This window comes from Lagenorhynchus albirostris, chromosome 19 (assembly GCF_949774975.1).
Source record: "Lagenorhynchus albirostris chromosome 19, mLagAlb1.1, whole genome shotgun sequence".
NCBI lineage: Eukaryota > Metazoa > Chordata > Mammalia > Artiodactyla > Delphinidae > Lagenorhynchus > Lagenorhynchus albirostris.
The window spans coordinates 7,575,934-7,599,217 of NC_083113.1; the positions used below are offsets into that span (position 1 = coordinate 7,575,934).

General features: G+C 57.9%; 2 protein-coding genes across 8 annotated transcripts in view; one reads left to right on the forward strand and one right to left on the reverse strand.

Moving 5' to 3' along the window:
• Positions 1-6,489: 6,489 nt before the first annotated feature.
• On the reverse strand, positions 6,490-9,058 carry CLEC11A (C-type lectin domain containing 11A). The gene is made up of 4 exons (XM_060130653.1): positions 8,437-9,058; positions 7,994-8,183; positions 7,484-7,675; positions 6,490-7,102 (listed from the first exon to the last, which is right to left on the reverse strand). Exons 1-4 carry the CDS (start codon positions 8,581-8,583, stop codon positions 6,657-6,659), a joined length of 975 nt encoding a protein of 324 aa, XP_059986636.1. The 5' UTR covers positions 8,584-9,058; the 3' UTR covers positions 6,490-6,656.
• A 2,327-nt stretch (positions 9,059-11,385) lies between these two features.
• Positions 11,386-23,284, forward strand: part of SHANK1 (SH3 and multiple ankyrin repeat domains 1) — a 47,266-nt gene continuing 35,367 nt past the window's right edge. For 5 of the 7 annotated variants that reach the window (XR_009537188.1, XM_060131617.1, XM_060131612.1 and 2 more), the window contains exons 1-9: positions 12,743-12,760; positions 14,928-14,968; positions 15,467-15,764; positions 15,968-16,171; positions 16,662-16,733; positions 18,022-18,130; positions 18,226-18,377; positions 20,063-20,230; positions 20,682-20,798. Coding sequence is in view for 6 of the 7 variants with exons in the window: in XM_060131617.1 (XP_059987600.1) it covers positions 15,507-15,764; positions 15,968-16,171; positions 16,662-16,733; positions 18,022-18,130; positions 18,226-18,377; positions 20,063-20,230; positions 20,682-20,798 (1,080 nt within the window). In the remaining variant the exon portion in view is untranslated. Of the gene's footprint in view, positions 11,525-12,742; positions 12,761-14,927; positions 14,969-15,299; positions 15,765-15,967; positions 16,172-16,661; positions 16,734-18,021; positions 18,131-18,225; positions 18,378-20,062; positions 20,231-20,681; positions 20,799-23,284 lie in introns of those variants that run through there. The other 2 variants (XM_060131613.1, XM_060131614.1) reach the window with 2 other exon arrangements.

Below are 23,284 nucleotides of genomic sequence, written 5' to 3' on the forward strand. Positions count from 1 at the left end.
ATCCCGCAAAAGTACCAAGTGAAAGCACTTGGAAATTTGACTACATTAAAACTAAGAACTTCTAATCAATAGACGACACTATCAAGAAAGTAAAAGAATAAGTCACAGGTTTGCAATGCATAACTGACAAAGGATTAGTATGCAGAATATATAAAGACCACCAAATAAATAGTAAGAAGGAGACACCAGTATAAAAATTTTTCCATATGTGTTTAAATTTTTTCTTCCAGTTTTATTGAGATATAATTGACATACAGCAGTGCATAAGTTTAAGGTGTACAGCATAATGACTTGGCTTATATTATGAAATGACTACCTCAATGAACATATCTCATATAGATATAAAATTAAAGAAATAGAAAAAAAATCCCCTGTGATAACTCTTAGGATTTACTCTTTTAACAGCTTTCATATATATCAATGTTAATTATATTTATCATGTGTACTTTTAAATAGAGTGGTGGGTTAGTGGGTGGTCTTTTTAATGCCTCAATATTTACATATCTGTTATTTTACACGTATCAGATATTACAAAATTGCCAAAGAGATTGTTTTTAAGGCAGAGCTGGTGTTCCTCTTCCTGTCATCTTTGTCCCCCGACTCCACCCCAGTTGTGGCTTCCTGCCCACAAGGCTGCCAGGAGCTGTCACTGCTCAGGATCAGAAACCAAAGTCCAGTTGTGTTTGGAATCGGTGGAGAGATTCAGAGGGGAACTTTACTTGCCTCCCCAAAGGAATTTCCAGAACCCAAGCTCACACTGCTATCTGGCCTGGCTCACACAAACCACCTGCACTTTGAAAAGAAGCACTTTGCTCCTGGAAATGATGAGGCTGGCATTCTAGGAGGAGGTGGTGGCTTGGGGTTGGAGCAGAGGAGAGGTTGTTCAAATGAATGAATGAAGGGCTTCCCTGGTGGCGCAGTGGTTGAGAGTCCGCCTGCCGAAGCAGGGGACGCGGGTTCGTGCTCCGGTCCGGGAAGATTCCCCATGCCACGGAGCGGCTGGGCCCGTGAGCCATGGCCGCTGAGCCTGCGTGTCCGGAGCCTCTGCTCCGCAACGGGAGAGGCCCGCGTACCGCAAAAAAAACCAAAAAACAAAATAAGCCATCCCATGCTTTGCACACTTCTCTCAACGGACCCTAAAATGGAAGGAGACACTGACCTCATATATTCTGGTAGAGAACGAGTAACCTGAATCTAATCATCATAAGGAAACATCAGGCAAACTCAAGTGAAGCACTTCTATTTTTTTTAAAGGGAGAGTGTTGTTCTTCCAAATTGTCAATCTCATAAATATGGAAATGTTTCAGATTCAAGGAGACACGACAACTAAAGGCTGGATACTGGGGATGGGGAAAGTGTTAGGAAGGACAGCATTTGGGTCGATGGACAAAACTGGCAAATCACCAGTAGATTAGACAAGTATTACGTAAATGTTATATTTACTGAGGTTGATTACAGGTGGTTAGGTAAGAGAACATCTCTATTCTTAAGAAATACACGCTGAAGTATTTAAAGGTAAAGGGCCACGATGTGTAGAACTAACCCTTACATGCTTTAGAAAATATATGTATATTGAGAAATGAAAACCAGCTGGAATTAAAACTCTGCCCCACCATCCATCTATGGACACAGATAAAGCCAACCGTAAAGTTAACAGGAAACATCCCCGCCCCCGGGGATATGCTGCAGCTGTAGTGTTCTAATAACTCCCTTTATGGGTGACTAGGGCTGTTTTACTCACTGAGAAGCTTAGTTCTCAAAAATCACAGGCTTTTGGAAACTTTCTTATTTGAAATTACATCCATAAGAATTCAACAGGGAATTCCCTGGCGGTCCAGTGGTTAGGACTTGGTGCTTTCACTGCCATGGCCTGGGTTCAATCCCTGGTTGGGGAACTAAGATCCTGCAAGCCAGTGCCACGCGGCAAAAAAATAAATAAATAAAATAAACATCCAGCTCTTGCCTGTAAGATGTAAGTCACTTTGACACAGACAAGAAGCCTCCATTTCCAGCCCTGATACAGAGCTTTAGATAGAGTTTCTAGACACAATACACCACATTTGTTTTAACTTTGTAGTTTCCAAGGAAACAGGACCCTGAGACCACTTTGCAGTCCAGACCTGATGTTGACTCATTTATACAAATCCCTGCTTTGCTCTCAAGCTATTAAAACACAGCTTCACTTAAATTTAATTCAAATTCCTCTCCTCCCCCAAATTCTATAGCTCGATCCAGCTCCTTTTTGGGGACGTGGTCTCTTTCATTGCAGTGAGTCAATAAACCTGACTTTGGTTTGTCCCTGGTGATTGGGTTAGGATGGAGTGGTGGGTGATGAGTGGATGGATGGATGGTTGAATGGGTAGATAGATCGATAGAGTGAAAATAGAGGAAAACTTCATTTAAAATGAATTCAGAAAGCCCAGAAGAGAGAGCTCTCATGCATATACCACACACTGCAGCCTGCATAACCAGAAGGAAGAAGGGAGATAAAAATTATTTTAACAAGGTCTGCTCATATAGAATTATTTGTACAAAATTCTCTTGGTTTCAACTTCTTATGCATGATGATAAGAATGTTACTTTTTTCCTTCTGGGACAGGAGAGTACATTTTTTCACATGGGAATTTCATTTCCCGGTTTTAAGAAAAGGGAGGAGGATTCCTCCTTGCCCCAGCAAGATCCACTAACCACTGCTTGCAGTCAACAAGAAACCACCACGGGGGCTTCCCTGGAAGTCCAGTGGTTAAGACTCTGTGCTTTCAATGGAGGGGACGTGGGTTCGATCCTGGCTGGGAGACCAAGATCCCACATGCCCTGCGGCAGAGCCAAAAAAAGAAAAGAAAGAAACCACCACAACCTCAAAGTCTTGTTCTTCTCCAATAAACTTTTATTCAAAACAACCCTCCCCAATTTCCTCCTGAAACCTAATAAAAGCTGACCTGCTGTCCACCTCTTCGGACTTGCCTGTGGTTCACCACAGCTTTCTCTGCTCGAACTGTAATTCTTCTGCTATTCCTGAATAAACTCATTTTGCTGGTAAAATAACTTGCCACTTTATTTTTTCAGGTTGACAATAGATTGAGGATGATAAAGCTAAAGCAATGGGGTGAACTGTTAACAGTAAATAAATCTGGGTAAAGGGCATATACAAAATATTATTTTTATTTGTGCAAGTTATTTGTAAGTTTGAAATTATTTCCAAATAAAAAGTTTTGATTCTTTTAAAAGGGGCTGAATTGGTTTGGACTAGTTTTTAGCAAATCTTTTCCAGGCCAAGGAAGAATTTTTTTTAAGTAATTTATTTATTTTATTTTTGGCTGCGTTGGGTCTTTGTTGCTGCACGCGGGCTTTCTCTAGTTGCGGCGAGCGGGGTCTGCTCTTCGTTGCGGTGCATGGGCTTCTCATTGCAATGGCTTCTCTTGTTGCAGAGCACGGGCTCTAGGCGCACAGGCATCCTGGCGTCCCGGCGTGCGGGCTTCAGTAGTTGTGGCTTGCGGGCTCTAGAGCGCAGGCTCAGTAGTTGTGGCACACGGGCTTAATTGTCTGCGGCATGTGGGATCTTCCTGGACCAGGGCTCAAACCTGTGTCCCCTGAGTTGGCAGGCGGACTCTTAAACCACTGCGCCACCAGGGAATCCCCCAAAGGGAGAATTTTTATGTTGTGTTTTATATTGTAATTCAGTACATACTCAAGAACTCAAATTATGAGAACTATTTCTTTCCACTTTCTCTTCATTCTGATATTTTCTATGATTTCACTTTTTTAAAAATGGTTATGATACACCCGTGGAAATTCACCCATATTTTGAAACACTCTCGTAGTAAGATCTGAGCACCCATTACACTCTAAGCCTAATGGAATGTTAGACTCCGCCGATTCATGTTTTCTCTCCGTTGACTCGGGACCGGACTACATTTCCCAAAGTACCTCGGGGTGAGACCTGGCGGGTGGGGAGCCAGGGTCTGAGCTCTGATTGGAGACTGGGTGTGGTCCTCCAACTTGCAGGGAAATGTGGGCGATCCTCACGTGGAGGAGAGGGCGGGGCTTGAGAGAGGATCTGCATGAAGCCCACGATGGCTGCTGGGAAATGTTGTTCTGGGCAGGAGGTGGAGGGCCTGCCGCTCAGCCTCCTGGGATTCGTAGTCCTGGCAGGCCGGTGGAGCCCTGATTCTTTATCTTCCCGCTGGGTCATTTCAGGCTTTGCGCCCTTCCTCCATCACTTCCCTGGGATCCCTTAACTCACCGAACCCGACCGACTGCCGAGGCCTTCTCCGGTCCGCGGCTCGGAGCTCTCAAACGGCAGGTGCTCCACAGAGAGCCAAAAGAGGTGGCATTGGCAAACGCCCTTGAGAGGTCTGGGAGGGCTTCTTGGAGAAGGCAGCAGGGTTCCCATATGCAGACCGGAATCAGCCCAGAAAGCAGCGTACAGGCGAGCTGATCTGATGAGTTAACACTCCTTGCAAATGCCCTCTACTCCCCACCCCGGACGTCTCTGTGTCCACAACTCTTTTTCCCTGGGCTAGTATGACAGATACTGACCAAACAGTGGCACCTAGAGTGATGGAAGGCTTGATGAGGAAAGCCCCCGACCCAGTGGGAGCCCAGGTGAGTCACCCGACTGAGGCCTGGGGGACGCCAGGGAGGAAGAGAAGCAGTTAGAAATCCAGTTCATCTCAGGGTTCCCAACATGGCCCCACACAGGCATCTTCCTTCATTCAAAGAACTCCCACATGCCAGGGATGCTGGGGACGCAGAGATGGTCATACCCAGCCCTGCCCCACAAGGGTGCCCAGTCTGGCTGATCAGGGTTAGCTAGGTCATGAGAGGAGTCAGGGGTTCGGGAGCACCAAAGGCAGCACCTAACCCTGCTGTGGGAGCTAGGGGGTAGGCAGGTTGATCAGGGTGACACATTAGCCAATTCTTGGACTTTTGCCTATGCAAAGACAGTGTCTGGAGAGAGCAAGCAGAGGTGAAGGTGAGGTTAAAATAGCCGAGTAGGGATCAGAGCTGATGTTACAAAGGCCCCTCTGTGTCTGGCACTATTCTAGGAGGCAGATGTTATCACCCCCATTATACAGATGGGGACACTGAGGAACAGCAAAGTCATGTCTCCCTCAGGCTGCACAGGTTAAGTGGCTGAGGTAGGATTAGAACCTGGGCCATCTGGCTCCAGAATCTAGGCAGGTAGCCATTGAACTGCCCCCAACCACTCACTTCCCAGAATTTCAGGTCTGTGAGGGTGGACCTCTCCCAAGCAATAGCAGACATTCACCAATGTCTGCCTAATCTGCCCTTTGATTTTCTGTAAGACATCCTGCTGCCCCACTGCAACCCCGAAAACAAGCTTAGAGGGGGGATGAATTTTGAGCAAAGTCTTCAGTCCCCTGATCGAAGCCTTCCTGACCAGAGGCCACCCCCCTTCTTCTGTACCTCCTATGGGGCCTGTGGGGCTGAGAAATGACTCCTAAAGGGAGTGGGTGGCTTGTGCTCCCCCCTTCTGGAGATGACGGAGTGGCTCATTCCTCCCACTGGAAGATCCAATGGTGACACTTCAGGTGGGGGGGTACCATGGCTGATGAAGGGGAAGGGACAGAGATGTAAGGACAGACAGGGTCACACTCCGATTCCTGGGCTCTGTGAGGATATCAGGGTCCCGACCCTGATGCCAGTATGTGGGGAGACACTGGGTGTTTCCAAAAGAGCTCTTCCTCCAAAGAGTGCTGTCCACAGTGCTGAGCCCAAGATGGGTCTGGGTGTCCTCACTGCCCCAGGGGCTTAATGGTGAGGAAGAAAATGTAGTGTGTGGCTTATGCTCCACCATTTCCCAAATGCTCACTTTCCTGGGCTCATGTGAACAGCCCAAGAGCCATACAAGGTAGGGCTAATGTGCCCATGTTCAGAAGAGGAAACTGAGCCTCAGAGGGAGGGAGGGACTGGCTCATGGCCTCACAGGCAGGGAGTGGAGGACGGATCAATTGGGAGGGAGCCTAAGCTTCCAGGCTAGGTAGGTCCTCATGTTTGTGTCTAAACACATGCTCTGGAGTTGGGGGAAGGGGAAGGGAGTAGTCATGACCATAATGTCATGACTTTACATGACATGATGGTACCATCTGGTGAAACAAGTTTGAGACACACTAAAAAAAATTAAATGAGGGTCTTTCCTGCAGGACTTGTCAGAGCCTTTAGCTCCTTTGTGCCTCCCAGATCTCTTTGATCAGGACCAAGGCCAAGGCCTGGGACAATGACTGACAGGCCCTGGGTCCCAAAGGCCTTGAGTGGGGCACGATGGGGGTGGAGGCGTCAGCAGCGTGTGCACTCGTGTAGTCCAAACATGTGTGTTAAGCAGCGGATGCCCGTGTGTACATATGTACGTGTTGTCCATCACTCTGATCTGGGGCTCAAACAATACCTGTAAAAGGGGGATGGGACCTTGCCCTTCCTGCCTTGCCCCGCAGAGAGATAAAGGCCAAAAGTGCCTCCACTGCCTGCTCAAGTCAGATTCCACAAGGCTTTATTGGCGCCGGACCTAGCCTGGTGCCCACCGCTTCCAGGAAAGACAGGCAAGGAAGGGGTCCCGGCCCCGCAGGAGCCCCCCAGGGATCGGCCACAAAGGGCGGATGGTGGGATGGAGTGGAGAGGCGGCGGGCCGGGCCCGCTTAAAAGGGGAACTCGCAAACATAGTAGAGGCGCCGCTCGCAGTCGTGGTCCCACCAGGAGCCGTAGTCCGAGGCCTGCGCCACGCAGTTCTCGAGCGCGCCGCCGTTAGGCTGGTTGGGGCTGAGCGGGTGCGGCGTGGCGCTGGGCCGGACGCCGGGCTCGGGGCTGGGGGAGCGGTGCCAGGCGAAGAAGGACACGCGCTGGCCGTTCTCGAAGAGGTAGAGGCCCTCGGCGCGCCGGTCGTGCACACCCAGCCACACGGGCCAGTTGTAGGGGGCAAGCGCCGTGCGCAGATAGCGAGTAAGCACTTCCATCTGCTGACGATCCGCCGGCTGCGCCAGGCTTCCGCCCCGCGCCACGCACCGCGCCTGCGCCGCTGCCTGAGCCTCGAAGTCGCGCGAGAGCAGGAAGCACTTGTGGCCTAGGCGCACCCCCTTCAGGCAGCCTGCGGGCGGGGCGGAGCGGAGGTGGGATTAGTGTCTCAAGGGCGGAGCGGAGGCGGGCTCAGAACCGCCAGGGGCTGGGAGATGGCGTCAGGGCCGCCAGGGGCGGGGCCAGACTGTCGGGGCGGGACTGTAGGGGGCGTGGTGCGGCCGGAGTAGTTTCGGCTCCACAGCACTGTGGGGAGCGTTCCTCCCCACAAGCCCGTCTGCTCCCCGCATTCACCCTCCCCATCAACCAACACACCCCAGATCTGCAAGAACCCCCTCGCCCCTGACACCCAGGGTCCTCACGTCTCCTCAGACTTTTCCGGACCCCTTTTGCCACCAGTCCCCCATCTGACCCGGATCGCCCCTCTTTCCCCGCCCCGCACGGTGCGACTCACCCTCCAAGCGGCCATGCTCGCGTTCGGAGCGGCTCTGCGCCTCCTTCAGGGCTTGCAAGGCGTCGCGGGTGTCACCCGCCACCTCCCGCAGCTGCCGCAGCCCCCGGCTCAGCTCGGCCACGCGGGTGTCCAACGCGTGCAGACGGACGTGCACCTGGTGCAGGCCTGCGTCCAGGCCGGCCAGGCGACCCACTGCGTATGGACAGGGCGCACGCTGGACCGTGACCCTGGGGGCGGAGCCAGGGGACCAGAGGACCTGGGGGGACCGGGACCTAGGGCTTCTGGGGCGGAGTTGGGGTGGGGGTGGGGTACTCAGGACTCCTGGAAGGTAGGGGCCGGTGGCGCCGGGCTCTTGGGAGGCAAGGCCGGGGATCCGGAGCTCCTGGGGGTATAGGGGCTCCGAGCTGGGCAGTGGGCAACTGAAAGACCCCGGGGCAGTGATAGGACGGTTCGTTTTTGTGAAAATGACCACGGAGGCCTGGGGGCAGGGCGGAGCTAATGATTACTCACGGACATAAGTGAAGGTGTCTTCAGAGGTGGGAGAGGGGCTGGGGCTGAAGTAGGGAGTTGTGGTTGGTTCCTCCTCGCCTTCCTCCCCCTGACCGTCCTTCTCAGTCGCCCAGGCCCCTTTGCCTCCAGGGTTTCCCTCAGGATTTTCGTCCCCCCTCCTAGCAGGCAGTCCCAGGGCTTCCCGTAAATGCTGAGGCAGGGGAGGGATGGTCAGGGCCAGCCTGGCAGCTGCATTCTGACCCCCCAGACACTCCAGCCACCCCTTTCCAGCTGTAAGCTGGCTCTCTGCCCCGAGCCCCTACTCTGAACCCGTCACCCTCATCCTCTGAGCCTAACCCATCCCTCCCGTTGCCCATTTCCCTGACCCTCAAATACGCCCCTCCCAAGCCCACAGTCACCCAGCCGGGTCCCCCCACTAGAGTCCCAGCACTCCCCTAACTCACCTTCAGCATCAGGGCCTCCCTCTCCCGCTCCTCCTCCTGGGGGCTAGCACATCCCCCCTCCCGCTCCCTCTGGGCTCCCCAAACTCCATGACTGAAGCCCAGGAGCTGGGGTACCACCAGAGCCCCGAGGAGCCAGGCTGCCTGCATCAGGCTGGGCTCGGAGCACCAAAGGCTGCAGAAGGATGTCTCTGAGGAGAGGGATGTTTCTGGGGACTGGAGTGTGTGCAGATCACCAGCCCCCTGGTCCGTTTCTCTCTGGTCCCTCTCCTCCCAACTCCCAGCTCCTGTCTCGTCCGTGGTCCGTTGGTCTCCGCTCCTCTGTGTGTGTCTCTCCCCGCCTCTCCTGGCTCCCCCGAGGCCCTGCCTCTGTGGCCGGAAACCTCCAACGTTCCAAAGCTTGGATCCCGCCTGCCTTGGGTCTCCGCACACACCCTCCTCTTCCCACTTTCCAGAGCTTGCTTCCGTCCTGTCCTGCTCTTTCCTTCTGCCACAGCCAAAGTTCCAGAAGGTCAGGAAGAGGATGGAGCCAGCTCCCCAAGGGATCCTGGGGCAGAGCCTCTGCCCAGGAACCTCCTCAGGGAGTTGTCGGGGCTGGGCCCTGTTCCCCTCTCTTCCCCCTGGCCAGCACTCAGGACAGGGGAGACCTCAAGGTCTTGCTAAGGTTGTTATTATCCTGTGGCCACCGTGGCCCACACACCCTGCGGGAGGAGGCTTTCCCACCATTCGCAAGCTCTAGACCGCCTCCTGTCCCCAGATCTCCCACCCTGCCCTCCAAGCCCTTGCCCCAGATGCAAATGAGTGTCTGTGCCTGTCTGTGGGGACACATGCGAAGAGCACGCGTGTGGCTGTGTGTGCAGCCCTAGAAGGCGGGGCTTTTGGATCCATCTGCCTTGCTTTCCTGGAAACCTCCTGCAGGCCGGGTCCTGGGTGGGGCGACGCTGGGGATTCCAGCTGTTCACAGCCCAGCAGACAGACCCACAGGATGATGGGCTGGGGCAGAGGGGCGGGGAGAGGCTGGGTGGGTGGGGTCAGGAAAGCTTTTTCCGGGAGGTGGAGTAGACAGATGCCAGCTGGGTGCACAGAGAGCTCTGAGCATTCAGCAAGGTACCTCATCTCCCGCCTGGACCACTGCAGTCGCCTCTTCCTGCCTCTCCCCCTCCTTCCTCCCAAGCCCCCCCAATCCACACAGCTTGCCGCAGCCAGAGCAATGCTTCCAAACCACCATAAATCAGATCACATCACTCCCCACTCCCCTGCTCCCCCCAGCTTCCCATCATATGTGGGAGGGAAGCCAAGCCCTGTCCTCTGCACAGGCCTGGGCTGCCCAGCAGTGGGGGCTGGGAAGGATGGGTCCTTTGCACCTCCGCAAGCTCATCACCCCCATTCCCCTTGCGCCCTAACTCCCCCCATCCCGCCCCCACCCTCCACAAGCTCCAGTCACACTGGCCTCTTCGCTACTTCCTGAATGCTAAGCTCTTTCCCACTTCAGAGCTTTTGCACTAGCCTTTTCCTCCTTCTAGAAGAATCTTCCCCCAGCTCCTTCTCATCATTGAGGTCTCAGCTCAGAGAGGCCTTCCCCACGTTAGTTTATTCAAACACCTCATTTTATCTTTTCGGTTGAATCAAGACTGGCATTGCCTTGTTTGTTTGTTTACTTGTTCAGTGTCTGTCTCCCGCCAATGAAGGCAGGCGGCTGTGTTCATTGCTGTATCCCCAGAGGTAGAACAGGGCCAACTCCGCACGTAGTAGGTACTCAATCATTTGAGAGAGGAAGGATGTAGTCTTTCCTGCGGGGTGACAGCTCAGCCAGAAGACCGAACACTGGATGGTTGTGTTTAGGTGGCAACTCGAGTTCCCCGTGGCACTGGGGGTAGGGGTGGCAGCCGGGGTAGAGGCGGGGAAGGCAGTGGAGGAGAGGCTGCAGAGGCAAGGGAAGCGGGAGGGCAGGCTGTGCCCACTCTATGCCAGGCCCATGCGTCATGTAGGGCCTTCCCAGCCTCAGCCCCGCTGGTTGTGCAAGAGAACACGGAGCTCACGGGCCAGGATCGCAGGGCCCACCCTTCAAGGGAGAAAACCGAGGCTCGGAGAGGGGCCGGCTCAGCCTGAGGGAGGTGCCCAGCGTGGCGGCAGCTAGCCAAAGCTTCTGGCTCTAAGCAAAAGCAGGGCATCTGCCCTCAGCTGCCGGGAGCCCTAGGAGGGGCCTTGGAAATCGATGCATCCAGCCTTCCATTTTCCGAGAAAGCAGAGGGCAGTGTGACCTTGGGCACGCTGCCCACCACCTCAGAGCCTGAGCCTGTCTCAGGCGCCCATGAAGGGCCTGGGGACCCCTCACTGAGAGAGAATACACAGGCCGGAAAGGCCTTGTAGGCCGTGGAAGGGTACACAGACCCTCTCACAGGTGGTGCCAAGACGGGCAGCTGTTCTCTCCCCAGGCTCAGCTGCTCACCACCTGGGCCGGTGGACGTGCGTCCGGAACCGGGCCTCCTGGGGCTGGGCCAGCACCTGCTCCAGCTCATACCCTGGTACCCGCGAGCCTGCAGCTGGAGGTGCACCCACAGGCTGCTTAGAACTGCCCTCTGCAGGTGCCTGTGCTCCGGCTGGTGGCCCTGGTCAAGCTGGGAGAAGGGTAGGAGCCCGGGCTGCGGCGATGCTCACCGCTGCCCTACGGGATCTGCCCCATCTCTGCGGGTGTGTCCCATGCACCAAGGAGCTGAGCTGCTGAGATGCCTGGGGGTATCCGTGTGAGGAAGGAGGACAGGCAGCTATGGAGTGCCCAGTCCTGGACCACAGCAGTCTGAAGACTCTGAGTCAGGCTACCTGTCTCTGACCCACCACCTCTTTCTGACTGGGTGACCTTGGGCAAGTTACTTAACCTCTCTGGGCCTTGGTTTCCCCCTCTGGTAAATGGGGATGGCACAAGTCTGCAGCCCAGAGGACTGGTGTGCGAAGCTGAAGAGTAAATCCAGAACGGAGCCTGGCGCACAGGGAGTGTTCAGGAAATGTCAGCAATAATCCTCACGGAGGGGAGCGAAGGCACAGGGTCGTGCCTCTGCATGGGCGTGTGCACACCTGCGTGACGGAGGGCCAGGTGGGTGAGTATGATGGAGATGCAAGCACACATCTCCCTCCAGTTCTGTGTCTGTTTCAGGGTTCCGTGTGAGCTGGAGTTCTGAGCAAGCACAGCCGGCTGCGTGCCCGCGTGTGGGGGGTGGGTAGATGCGTGTGCTCTGCCGTGTGCATGCTCCGGCACTCGGGTGTGATATGTACATGATGTAGCTGGGTGTGTTCATGGTAATGTACACCCAGAGCCCTGCATGCCCTGGAGAGAATGTACATGTGGAGATATCTGCAGGGGCAGGGCCAGCTAGCGACTCTCTGCACCTGTGCCTCGGAGGAAGGTGTGTGTGTGTGTGTGTGTGTGTGTGTGTGTGTGTGTGTGTGTGTGTGTGTGTGTGTGTGTGTGTGTGTGTGTGTGTGTGTTTGGGGGGATATGACAGGAATCTGTAGCTCTCACCATCCAATTTGGGCGGGGTAGAGTCTAGCAACAAATATTTAATTGCATCCTACTGTGTGTAGAGGTGGTGGGGGCGATCTGGGAAGGGGCGGTCCTGGGGGTGCGAGTAGAGGTACCCTTGGGGGGCGGGTCCCCATCGTCGGGGTACAGGGGCAAGCAGGGGTGGAGTCAGGGTTCGGGGATCCAGGCGGCTGAGAGGAGCGGTGGGGGAGGGGGCGGAGCCGGCGGTGGCGGGGGGATGGGCGAGGTTTGGGGGCGCGGGGAGGGGCGATGTCTCCTCCGCCGGCTCCCGGAGGGAGGGGAGAGGGCGGAGAGAGGGGAAGGAGGGAGAGAGGGAGGGAGAGAGGGAGAGACAGGGTGAGGGAGAGACAGCGAGAGCGAGAGAGCGAGAAGCGAGGCAGAGGAGGCGCGGAGCTGGCGGCGGCGGCGGCGGCGGCGGCGGCGGCGGCGGCGGCGGCGGCGGCGGCGGCGGCGGCGGCCGGGGGAAGAGGAGGAGGAAGAGCAGGCGGAGACGCGGCGCCCGGAGCCGGCCGGACCGAGCCGGGGGCGGGCTAGCTAAGAGGGGCGCGGCGGCCGCGGCGGAAGGGGGGGCGCTCTGCGGATGGCCAGGCCCGGCCCGCGGGGGGGGTGAGGTCCTCGGACCCCCGCCCGCCCCCCCGACCCCCGCCCGCCGCCTCCCCGGGCCCGCTCGCCCTCCGGGGCGGTGGGGCATGGCCTGAGGGTCCCCCGTCTCCGGGGGGGTGGGGGGTGGGGGGAGGGGGGAGGGGCCGCGGGCGCCGCCGACCGGGACTCAGCAGCCCCGCCAGGCAGGTAAGGGGGCCGAAAACCGGGGGTCTGGGGGAACGGCGGGCCCGGGGCCGCGGGAGGGGGCGGGGGCGCCCCGGACGTCCTTGGCTGAAAGCCGGGCTCCCGGCCCGGGTGTGCGGTGGGGGGGCCGGGGGGTGAGGAGGGGAGCGTGGCCCCGGGCGACGTCAAATTAGGTTATGCCCCGGTCCCCCGTGCCCCGTCCCAGATCGCAGACTTGGTGGGAGGATGCAGCCCCCATCCGCCGCCGGCAGAGCCCCCTGCCCGAACCCGCCTCCCCGCGCTCCTGGGCCAAGGGCTCGGTCGCTGTACCCGCCTCTTGGCCCTGCCCGGCCACTCCCCCACCTCGCCCATCCCGGCCCACCTCGGCCCCTCGACCGCTCCTGCGGCCCCACCCCTCGAGGCCCCTTGCCTGGGTCATCCCGGGGCCCGTCTCCGCCGGCGGGGCTCTGGGCCTTGGCCTCCTCCGCCCCCTTCGACCCCCTGTAGCTCTTGCTTCGCCTTCCAGACTCCTCCAGTCCCCTCCCACCCCTTCACAAGCTCCCCCCCATCCCACCCTGTCCCCTCTTCCTTCTCCACCGGCCGGCGCGCCCCCTCGGCTCCTGCCCCCGAGTCCCGCTCCCGGGTGCCCCCGCCCCCTCGCCCCGGACCGGGGCTCTCCCCCACCGGCTTCTCGGCCCGCCCCAGCCCCGGCTCCCTCTCCCCGCCTCTCCCCGCCTCTCTCCGCCTCCATTCATTCTCCCGGGCCGGCTCTCGGCCAAGCCAGCCGCCCCCCGTCCCCCCGCCGCCTCCCAGGGCACCCCCCTCTCCTTCTCCCCCCCCCGCCGATTCCTCAGCCCCGTCTCAGTACCAGCTGCGTGCCAGCTATTCTTAGCCGCGGAGCGTTTGATTCATGCCGCCCCGGCGGAGTGTGCCCGCTCCCTCCCTCTGGCCTGAGGGGGAGGGGCCGGGGAGTCGGGGGCCGCCGCACGCGCGGGGGGACCCGGCTAGTTTTGCTTTCAGGCCACTGGCCACCCCATTAGTGCCCGGTTGAGGCTAAGGGTCAGGCAGGGTCAGCGGAGGGGGAGTGGCTGCCAGCCTCAGGTCCGGAGGTGGGATGTGGAGTGGAAGGGTAGGAGGAGGCCGGGGTTTCCGCAAGGGTAAAGCAGGGGCAGCTCTGCGGGGTACCTAGAGGGGGAGGGGGCTTCGAAGCCGTGGCCACGCTTGGGGGAGGGGTCGGCCTGCCCACGATTAGATACTAGCTCGCCCACAGCTCTTGGAACTCTCCTCCCCGCCACACATTTTGTCTTCCCTCCCCCAACCCCCTAGCCCATCCCCACTCCCCCAAAGTCAGCAGTACCCACCACTGCTTCCCGTCTCCATGGCAACGTGCAGGAGCCGGGCCTGGTGTGGGGGGGGAGGGACAAGACCAGACATTCTGGTTTCCGGTGCTGGGGGGGTGGAGAAAATGAGAGAAAAGGACCCCATCTGGGACTCACCCTGATAAGACTCCCTCAGGGGCAAAGAATAGTGGGGATCTGGAGAGGATCTCTCACCCCAGTCCCCCAGAGTCTCACCCCCCTTCTTAGCCTCCCTCCCAGCCCCCCAGTCTCCCTCGGAGTGGGGCCACCAGTAGTACCAGGCAATGCCAATCCACCCACCCAGCAGCGCCAGGCCTCAAACACACAGGTCATCTGCAGCCACCGTGCACCGACAGGGTGGCTGCCACCTGGACAGCCCTCCCAGGGCCAGCCTCGCCACCCCCACACACACCCTCTCAAGAAGCCCCCAGCAACTGGCACTGGCAGCTTCCTGTGGTTCCCTCGGCACACCCCTTGCATGGCGCTCTGCCCCGGGACACCCCCATCTCAGTGCCCCTGCCCCCTGGGACACCGGGTCCCCAGCAGCCCTCTGCACACATTGTCAGCCACACTTCAGCGAAGTCACCAGCTCCACCCTAGGCTCAAGGCACCTCCCTCTCCCCCTTACTACATCTCAGCCTCACCCCAGTTATCCTCTCCCCCTTACTACATCTCAGCCTCACCCCAGTTATCCTCTCCCCCTTACTACATCTCAGCCTCACCCCAGTTATCCTCTCCCCCTTACTACATCTCAGCCTCACCCCAGTTATCCTCTCCCCCTTACTACATCTCAGCCTCACCCCAGTTATCCTCTCCCCATTACTACATCTCAGCCTCACCCCAGTTATCCAGGAGGAAGATGGGAGGATCTCAGGTGAGGGCCCTGGCTGGGGCCAGGAGGGCAGGATGCCGGTGGGTCGCCCACCTGTCTGTCCTCAGCTAATTTTAGCTGCCTTATCCGTGGCCTGGCAAAGTGGGCCAGTAGCTCCCGCGGTGATTTTGCGGTTTCTGGGACACCACCACGCTGGGTCAGCGGCAAAGTGGGGCGCAGGAGGGGCGGGGGGCTGCGAGCAAGGCCAAGGGCAGGGAAGGAGACGTGCAGGAAGCATGGCAGGGTTGGGGTGTGTGTGTGTGTGCACGAGAGAGGGGAGAGAGAGAGAGAGAGAGAGAGAGAGAGAGAGAGAGAGAGAGAGAGAGCGCTAGAGCTAGAGCTTGGAGGCTGTAGGAGTGTCTGGGGGGTGTGTCCAGCCTCCTTCCTGCCTCCCTCGGGCAGGGTGGGGCGGCTGCCCTTGACCATTTGTCCACTGAGTGCGCCTGTGGCCTCCAGGGGGTCTGGGTTCCTAGTCTGACAGCCGCCCTTGGCCCCCCGCAGCCGCCTGTGATGCTGCCGTCCCCCGTCGCCCCGTGGCCCCATGATGACCCACAGCCCCGCGTCAAGCGAGGACGAGGAACGCCACAGTGCCAGCGAGTGTCCCGAGGGGGGCTCAGAGTCCGACAGCTCCCCAGACGGGCCCAGGAGAGGCCCCCGGGGGACCCGGGGCCGGGGCAGCGGGGGACCTGGTAGCCTGGCCTCGGTTCGAGGCCTCCAGGGCCGCTCCATGTCTGTCCCAGACGACGCCCACTTCAGCATGATGGTCTTTAGGATTGGCATCCCTGACCTGCACCAGACAGTGAGCCCGCTGGCCGGAGGAGGGGCGGGGCGGGAGAGGGACCCGAGCCTGCACGGGGAGGCCTCTGGTGCTGGGTGTCCTTACACGTGGCCCCCAATTTCCAGACCCCCACGTATTGCCCCCAACACCCACTCTGTCCCTGGAATCACCCACAGCCCCTTCCCACACCACCTCAGGCCCCTTCCTGTTGCCTCCCCCACCAGAAATGCCTGCGCTTCAACCCAGATGCCACCATCTGGACGGCCAAGCAGCAGGTGCTCTGTGCCCTGAGCGAGAGCCTGCAGGATGTCCTCAACTACGGCCTGTTCCAGCCGGCCACGTCGGGCCGCGATGCCAACTTCCTGGAGGAGGAACGGCTGCTGCGGGAGTACCCCCAGTCCTTTGAGAAGGGAGTGCCCTACCTGGAGGTGAGGCCCACAGCCTTCCTGGCCCCTTCACAGATGACAGAAGACACGTCCTGAGACACATCTGCCCCCTCCCCGTTTTTTCTCCCAGCCAAGACCTTGGCAAGGGAAAACCCAGTGGGCTCTTCTGGATTCGGGGGGCACCTAAGAATCAGAGCCAAAGAGGCCTGAGTCCAAATTACCGTGCCTTCTGCCTCTGACCGGTGGAGTGACCTTGGGCAAGTCATTTTCCAGCCCCAAGCTTCCCGTTATCAATCAAAGTGGGAAAGGATGCCCAATTACAGTAGGTATTTCTAGAGCCTTCCCCATGGGGTCCAGACTCCCTAGGGGTTGCAGTCCACATGCCCCTAGTGGCCTAGCGCCGCTCTGCCCACCCAGCCAAGGCTCTGGGGCTATTTCCACCCTGACCCAGAGTTGACTCCTGGCTCAGAAGGGGGTCCAGACCCCTGATTTTGAGTCTCTGTCTCTCCCTTTACCCCACCCCTGGCCTCAGTTCCGATACAAGACCCGAGTTTACAAACAGACCAACCTGGATGAGAAGCAGCTGGCCAAGTTGCACACGAAGGTGAGAGAGCCCTGCTGGCATTTGCCCTCCCACCTGGAGCTCCCTGCCCAACCATCTTCTCTCCTATCTCTTCCCAACAGCCCTCCAAGCCTTCTCTGCCTCTGCCAGGGTCCCCCACGTAACTTGGGATGCTGTGTCACATTTGGGACAACCCCAAGTGCCCCTGCTAACCCTATCATAGCCTTCTTTATCTCCTCTCTTTCCTCCTTGTGCCTCTGCCCAGGCTCACACCATTTCCACCTCGGTCCCACCTTCTTCATCTTTGGATTCTCCCCTCTCATCTCCTAGGTCCCCTATATCCACTCAGGGCCCTCCTTCCTTGGCCTGTGACTCTGACATCTAGCATCCCTCTGCCTAGGGACTGTTTCATAGACACCCTGCAGTTCCCACAGTCCCAGAGCCTAAATCTCTACCAGATCCAAGGATGCTCTCCTCCCCAGCCACGTTTATCCTCCTGCTTCCTTGCCCTCCAGTCCTCAGACTATATGTCCCCTGCGTCTCCTCTGGTCCCCCAAAAGCCGGGAAGAAGCCAGGGGGCTGCTTTGGTCAGAAGTGAAGCGAAGGATCCTTGACACTTGGGAAGAAAGCTCCCAGGCATCTTCTCATCCCCATCCCCACTCCACCGTGCCTTTGTCTCTGTCCTCCCCAAAATATTCCATCCGTCCAGACCTGTACCATCCACTGCAGGTGCTTCCAGACACATACGGCCCCCTGGGTACCTGCAGTGTGGCAGGTCCGAACCGAGCCTCGCTGTGAGTGTGAAATACACACTGGATTTGGAAGACTCAGTACCCCCAAAAGTAAAATATCTCATTAATAAATTTCATGTGGATTATCTGCTGACACGGTAATATTGTAGATATAGTAGATTAAAAAGATAGGTCAGGGGCTTCCCTGGTGGCGCAGTGGTTGAGAGTCCGCCTGCCGATGCAGGGGACACGGGTTCGTGCCCTGGTCCGGGAGGATCCCACATGCCGCGGAGCGGCTGCGCCCATGGGCCATGGCTGCTGGGCCTGTGCGTCCGGAGCAGCTCCGCAACGGGAGAGGCCACAACAGTGAGAGGCCCGCGTACCGCAAAAAAAAAAAAAAAAAAACAGGTCATTAAAGTGAATTTGAATGTAATTGAAAGTTCCCCTTCCTTTTTTTTAAAAAAAAAAATGGCGGCTACTAGGGACTTTTCAATGACGTGTGTGGCTTCCTGTGTATTTCCACTGGACAGCACTGCTCCAGAGCCCAGCTTTGCTCCCTTCCTTCCTGACCGGCCTGTCTTCTCTTGTCTATGCCTCAGACGGGGTTGAAGAAGTTCCTGGAGTACGTGCAGCTCGGGACATCCGATAAGGTGGCACGGCTGCTGGACAAGGGGCTGGACCCCAATTATCATGACTCGGATTCAGGAGGTAGGGTGGGGGCCGGGCACTTTGGGAGGGCTGGAGAGTTAAGAACGAGGCCTAGGGGTTGCACGTGACCGGCCTTTCCCGTCCGCCCCCACCAGAGACCCCCCTGACGCTGGCTGCCCAGACAGAAGGCTCTGTAGAGGTGATTCGAACCCTGTGCCTGGGCGGGGCCCACATCGACTTCCGGGCCCGGGATGGCATGACAGCGCTACACAAGGCCGCGTGTGCCCGTCACTGCCTCGCTCTCACGGTGAGGTGCTAGATCCTCCCGGGACCCCCCCCAGAGCTCAGAGGCGCCCCCAAATTACCATGCTTCTCGCCCAGACTGCGTTGGGCCAATTGACCCAGACCCCTCCCCCACCTCTCCTCCATTGCTGCTGCTCTGACTGAGTCCGACACCCTCCTGGGACCTCCAGGAGCGCCCCCCCCCGCCCCAGCTCAGGGCTCATGATCGGCTGTAGTTGATGGTCACGTGGACCCTCGCCCTACACGCAGGTAGCTCATGTTAATTTCCTGACACCCAGAACTTCTCCATTCCCTCTGACCCAGCTCTACACCAACACCTACCTCCGTCTCCCTGACCTGTGGACTCTCCTGGTGGCCTTTAAAATGCAGTGTGAGCTCCCTGCTGTGCCCCCAGATACAGACCCTCCTCCATACACGCCCTGCAGACACAGCCCCTTCATCTGCCTCCTCCGGACCCTGGCCCTCAACCCCTCCATCTACCCTTCCCAACCTAGCAGCTCACCCCCCAAACACACCCCCTTCTCTCGCAGACCCCTCCTCCAGTGCAGCGTCTAGAATGTGCCTTCCCAGATTGACAAACCTTGTAGACCCTCAAAATACATACACGGAGTCCGCTCGCCCGGTCTAATTTTAAAACGGGCTTCTTTTCCCCCCGCCCAAGGGCACTGGATCCCTCTTCATACACAGGGCAGGCTAGACCGCCCCCAGAGCTCTCGATAAACACCAGGATTCATAGACGCTCCAGCTTAACGGAGCCTCTCCTGCTTCCTCCACCCCTTTCTTGAAGATCCCCGAACACCAACCCCAGAGGTCTGCCTTGCAGCCCTGGAACCGACAGACCCTCTTTATGTACACCCCTCCCCCAGACCCCGCCCCTGCCCGCACCCACCCCTCCCCCCAGGCCTGCGCTGTCCAACCCAGCAGCCACCAGCCACGTGGGGCTGTGTAGATGTCAACGGATTCAAATGCACTAAAATCAAAACTTGCGCTTCTCAGGCTTACTAGCCACGTGCAAGCACTCGGTAGCCCACACGCGGCTGCCATATTGGATCGTGTGCTTGTAGACTGTTGCCGTCACCACAGGCGTTGCGAATGTTCTATCGGACAGTGCCACCGCAGACTCTCCCCACACAGGGCTTTCCTAACGTGCTCGATGCTGCCAGCCTTCCAGGCCCGGAGCTGTTACTTGAGCGGGCCCGCTCCCTGCCCCCGAGCCCCCAGCCCCTGCGAGGCTGGCCAAGTGGCTTTAACCCAGGCTTGCCCCCTCCCAGACTTCCTTCTGTGCCCCGTCCTCAGGATCCCGGTCCTGATAACACCTCCCGCCCAGCCAGGGACCATCCTGCACCCAGACTCCGTTCTCTCATTTGTCCCCCCAACCAGCCTGTTGAGTAGGTGGGCACTGAGGCGTTAGGCTCCTTCAGCGGCTCCCCGAACGTAGTCGCCCATGGGGGAAGGTTGGGCAGGATTTCAGAGCGGGAGGGTCCTCTGGAGGCATCTTCCCAATCCCTTCATAGTTCACAGGGACGAGAGGCTCTGAGAGGGGAAGGGCCAGTATCAAGGTCGCTCAAGGGCATCGTGGCAGAACCAGCTCTGGCATTGGCCAGTGTGGTTTACCCAGGACTCCCCACCCCACTGGCCCTTCAGCATGAGCCAGTACGTGTCTGACTGTCTTCTTTTTTCCCTTCCTAGGCGCTCCTGGATCTTGGGGGTTCCCCCAACTACAAGGACCGCCGGGGGCTGACTCCTCTGTTCCATACGGCTATGGTGGGGGGCGACCCCCGCTGCTGTGAGCTGCTCCTGTACAACAGGGCCCAGCTGGGCATAGCTGATGAGAACGGCTGGCAGGAGATCCACCAGGTGCTCCTGACTCGGCCAGGAGGGGCTGGGGGCTGCATGGGTGGTTTGCTGGACCCTGAGGGGGCCAGGGATCAGGGACCCCGGTCCAAGGAGCTAGGGCTCCAGATGCTGGGGTCCTCACAGAGGGGAGGGGTGGGAGTAGCATGGTCCCCAAAGAGGAAAAGATGAGGGCCTCAACACCGGGACCCTAAAGGGGATGGCGTGGGACCTGGAAACCTCGATCCCTGAGATGAGTGGGGATGGCCTCTCGACCCTCCCGAGGAGCCAGCCCAGTGCCCTGGGCCTTGGAAGGACTTGCAAAGCTGGCGGCGTGAGTTCCTAAGCAGGAATGGGGGTTGAAAGGACAAGGGGAGGTGGATGTACAGCTTCCTGACCTCGAGGTGAAGGAGACAGACAGATGCCATGGCCAGGTGGGTCTGTTCCAGCCTCCTCCACTCCCAATCCTCTCCAGGCCTGCCAGAGGGGCCATTCTCAGCACCTGGAACACCTGCTCTTCTATGGGGCTGAGCCTGGAGCCCAGAACGCCTCGGGGAACACGGCCCTGCACATCTGCGCCCTCTACAATAAGGTCTGCCCTGCAGCACCCGCCCCGGGCCCTCCTCCTGACTCCAGCCTCCCAGCCTCCCTGTGCCCTCTGTTCTTTCACTATTTCATTCATTCATGCAGCAGATATTTCCTGAACACCTTCCCTGTGTCAGGCTCAGACCTGGGTGCTGAGGACACAGTAGTGATTAAGGCAGGCAGCCCCCCCATCAGGGACACACCCTGCCGTTATGATCCCGAGTGTTCGGAGGGCGGTCACCGGGAATCCAGGTCCCTGTGGGCGCCCACGGCTGGGCTTGGCCTTGGGGCTGGGGTGAAGGTGGCTCTCTGGAGGGCGCGCCATCAGTGCTGAGACGATGAGTTGGCCAAGCGGAAGAGGGCAGGAAGGGTGTTCCAGGCAGAGGGCGCAGCCTGTGGCAGAAAGCCAGAGGGGCGCGTCGGGATTGCTCCTGGAAGTGCAAGAAGCTCCAAGGCTCCTATTGCTTTAATTTTTAATTTCCATTTTATATCGGAGTAGAGCAGACATTCAATGTTGTGTTAGTTTCAGGGGTACAGCAAAGTGATTCCGTTATCCGTAGACATGCATCCCTTCTTTTTCAAGTTCTTCTCCCGTATAGGTTATTACAGAACACCGAGTAGAGCTCCTGTGCCATGCCGTAGGTCCTTGTTGATGAGCTGTTTTACATATAGTAGCGTGTATGTGTTAATCCCTGAGGGTCCTATTTCTAATGGGTCTCCAGCTGCCAGGGGAGCATCACCCACTGCAGGGGACAGGGGAAAGGCCAAACCACAACCCCTGAAGGGGACAAGAGTGTGTCGCAAGTTGTAGCAATTCAGGGCTGGGTGGACAGTCCGCAGTTCAGGAGTTGTGAGTGGAGGTGAACAGTAAAGAACTAGCGGGGGGTGGAGGGGGGGTCTCGCGTACCCACTCCAGCTGTGATGTAGTGGCCAGTTGGGTTGGCAAGAGCCGAGGCTCTTAGCCTGCTCACCCCGGTCACTTTGCCACCTGTGCACCAGGCGATCCTGGGCAGGTCAGCCTCCCCTCCGGCGTCTCAGTCTCCCCACCTGCTTCCCAAGGCTCCCTGCCCTTAGGCGGTCGCTGCAGGGACTTCGGAGGCCAGGGCCTGGCATGCGTGGCTGATCCATCAGCCTCTTCCCCCTCCTCCAGGAAGTCTTCCAGAACAGCCCCAGTCCCTTCTGCCTCATCAGAACTTGCAGTGCCAGGACGTGGCAGGTAGCCACGTGCTGCCTTGTGGCAGCAAGCCGTCTGCTCTGCGCCCCGCAGAGGGAGAACTCAGAGTTTGTCAGATTGCCGTCACTTCCCCGCCCCCACCCCCCACCCCCCGCCAGTGCATCTGTCTCTCCTACTCCCTGACACGGGCCTCGTGTCCGGATTTTCTGACTCAATAGCCTGTGCGCAGGCCAGGATGCCCCAAACAAGTCCTGTTCCCTCTCTGAGGTTCCGTCCCGCTCTCAGAAATGGGAATAACGTCAGCTGATGGAAGGGGATGAAAGGTCATGTGTATTAAGTGCTCACCCCTAGAAGGCAGCTATAAAAATAATAATTATTATTATCATCATCATTGCCGTTATCAGTCAGGATCAGGTCAGGAGACAGAAACCATACCAGTAATCCGAATAGGGAAATGTAGCGTGTATGTAGTTATACAGAGGGAACAGTTACTCTAAGCGGGTCGGATGAGCCAGCCATTTCCCCGCCTTGTGCTTCTCCTTTCTCATCTGTGAAATGGGTCAGTAACACCTACCTTGCAAAGGATCAAGGGTGGGAATGTTTTGCTTGCTCTCGGCCTGGTGCTTAGCAAATAGATGCTTGACAAACGCAAGTTCTCTTCCGACTTTCTCTCCCCTTGTCTTCCCTCCCAGACTTTAAGCTTCCCAAGGCCCAGAGCTGGGTCTGAAAGATTTCCTCACTCTCTGCCCCTCTGGCCTCCTGGCATGCCCGTCTAGCCTCTGGTGGTGAAGATCAGGCCCATGTCCAGGCTGTGAGCTCTTCAGGGGGTAGGGCCTAAGTCTGATCAATCGCTCTGTCCCAAGGCCCCAGCATATAGTAGGCTTAGATGTCTCTTTGTTGAATAAATGAGTGAGTGAATGAATGATTGAATGAATGATGGATCAGATGCCTTGATTTCCCCCAAGACCACGCACAGCACCCAACTCAGAACATTCAACAGGTATTTGCTTCGAGATAGATTGAATGACTCCGTGAATGAATGAATGACTTGAACGAATTGAATTTTGAATGACTCAACGCCACATCCTCCGTCCTCATCCTTTCCGTGCACATTGCTTGAGCGCCTACTGTGTGCCCGCTTGTGAGATGCATCAGACACCGCACGGCGCCTGTCCTCGGGAGGGTGGGGGGAGTTCGCAGTCTGGTGAAGAGGCAGATGTGTAAACAAATAGTTGCAATACAGTGAGATAAGTGCTAGCGCACCAGTAACTGTGAGGTTCTCTAGGAGTGTAGTGAACTGCTGGTTAAGCTGAAAGAGA

What these genes read in the sequence shown, in the direction of transcription:
- CLEC11A (XM_060130653.1), bottom strand. Translation starts at nt 8,583, where the DNA reads ATGCAGGCAGCCTGGCTCCTCGGGGCTCTGGTGGTACCCCAGCTCCTG. An exon ending in GGGAGGCCCTGATGCTGAAG is followed by an intron (nt 8,184 to 8,436) that starts GTGAGTTAGGGG and finishes CCCCTGCCTCAG; the next exon opens with CATTTACGGGAAGCCCTGGG. An exon ending in CGAGCATGGCCGCTTGGAGG is followed by an intron (nt 7,103 to 7,483) that starts GTGAGTCGCACC and finishes CCCCGCCCGCAG; the next exon opens with GCTGCCTGAAGGGGGTGCGC.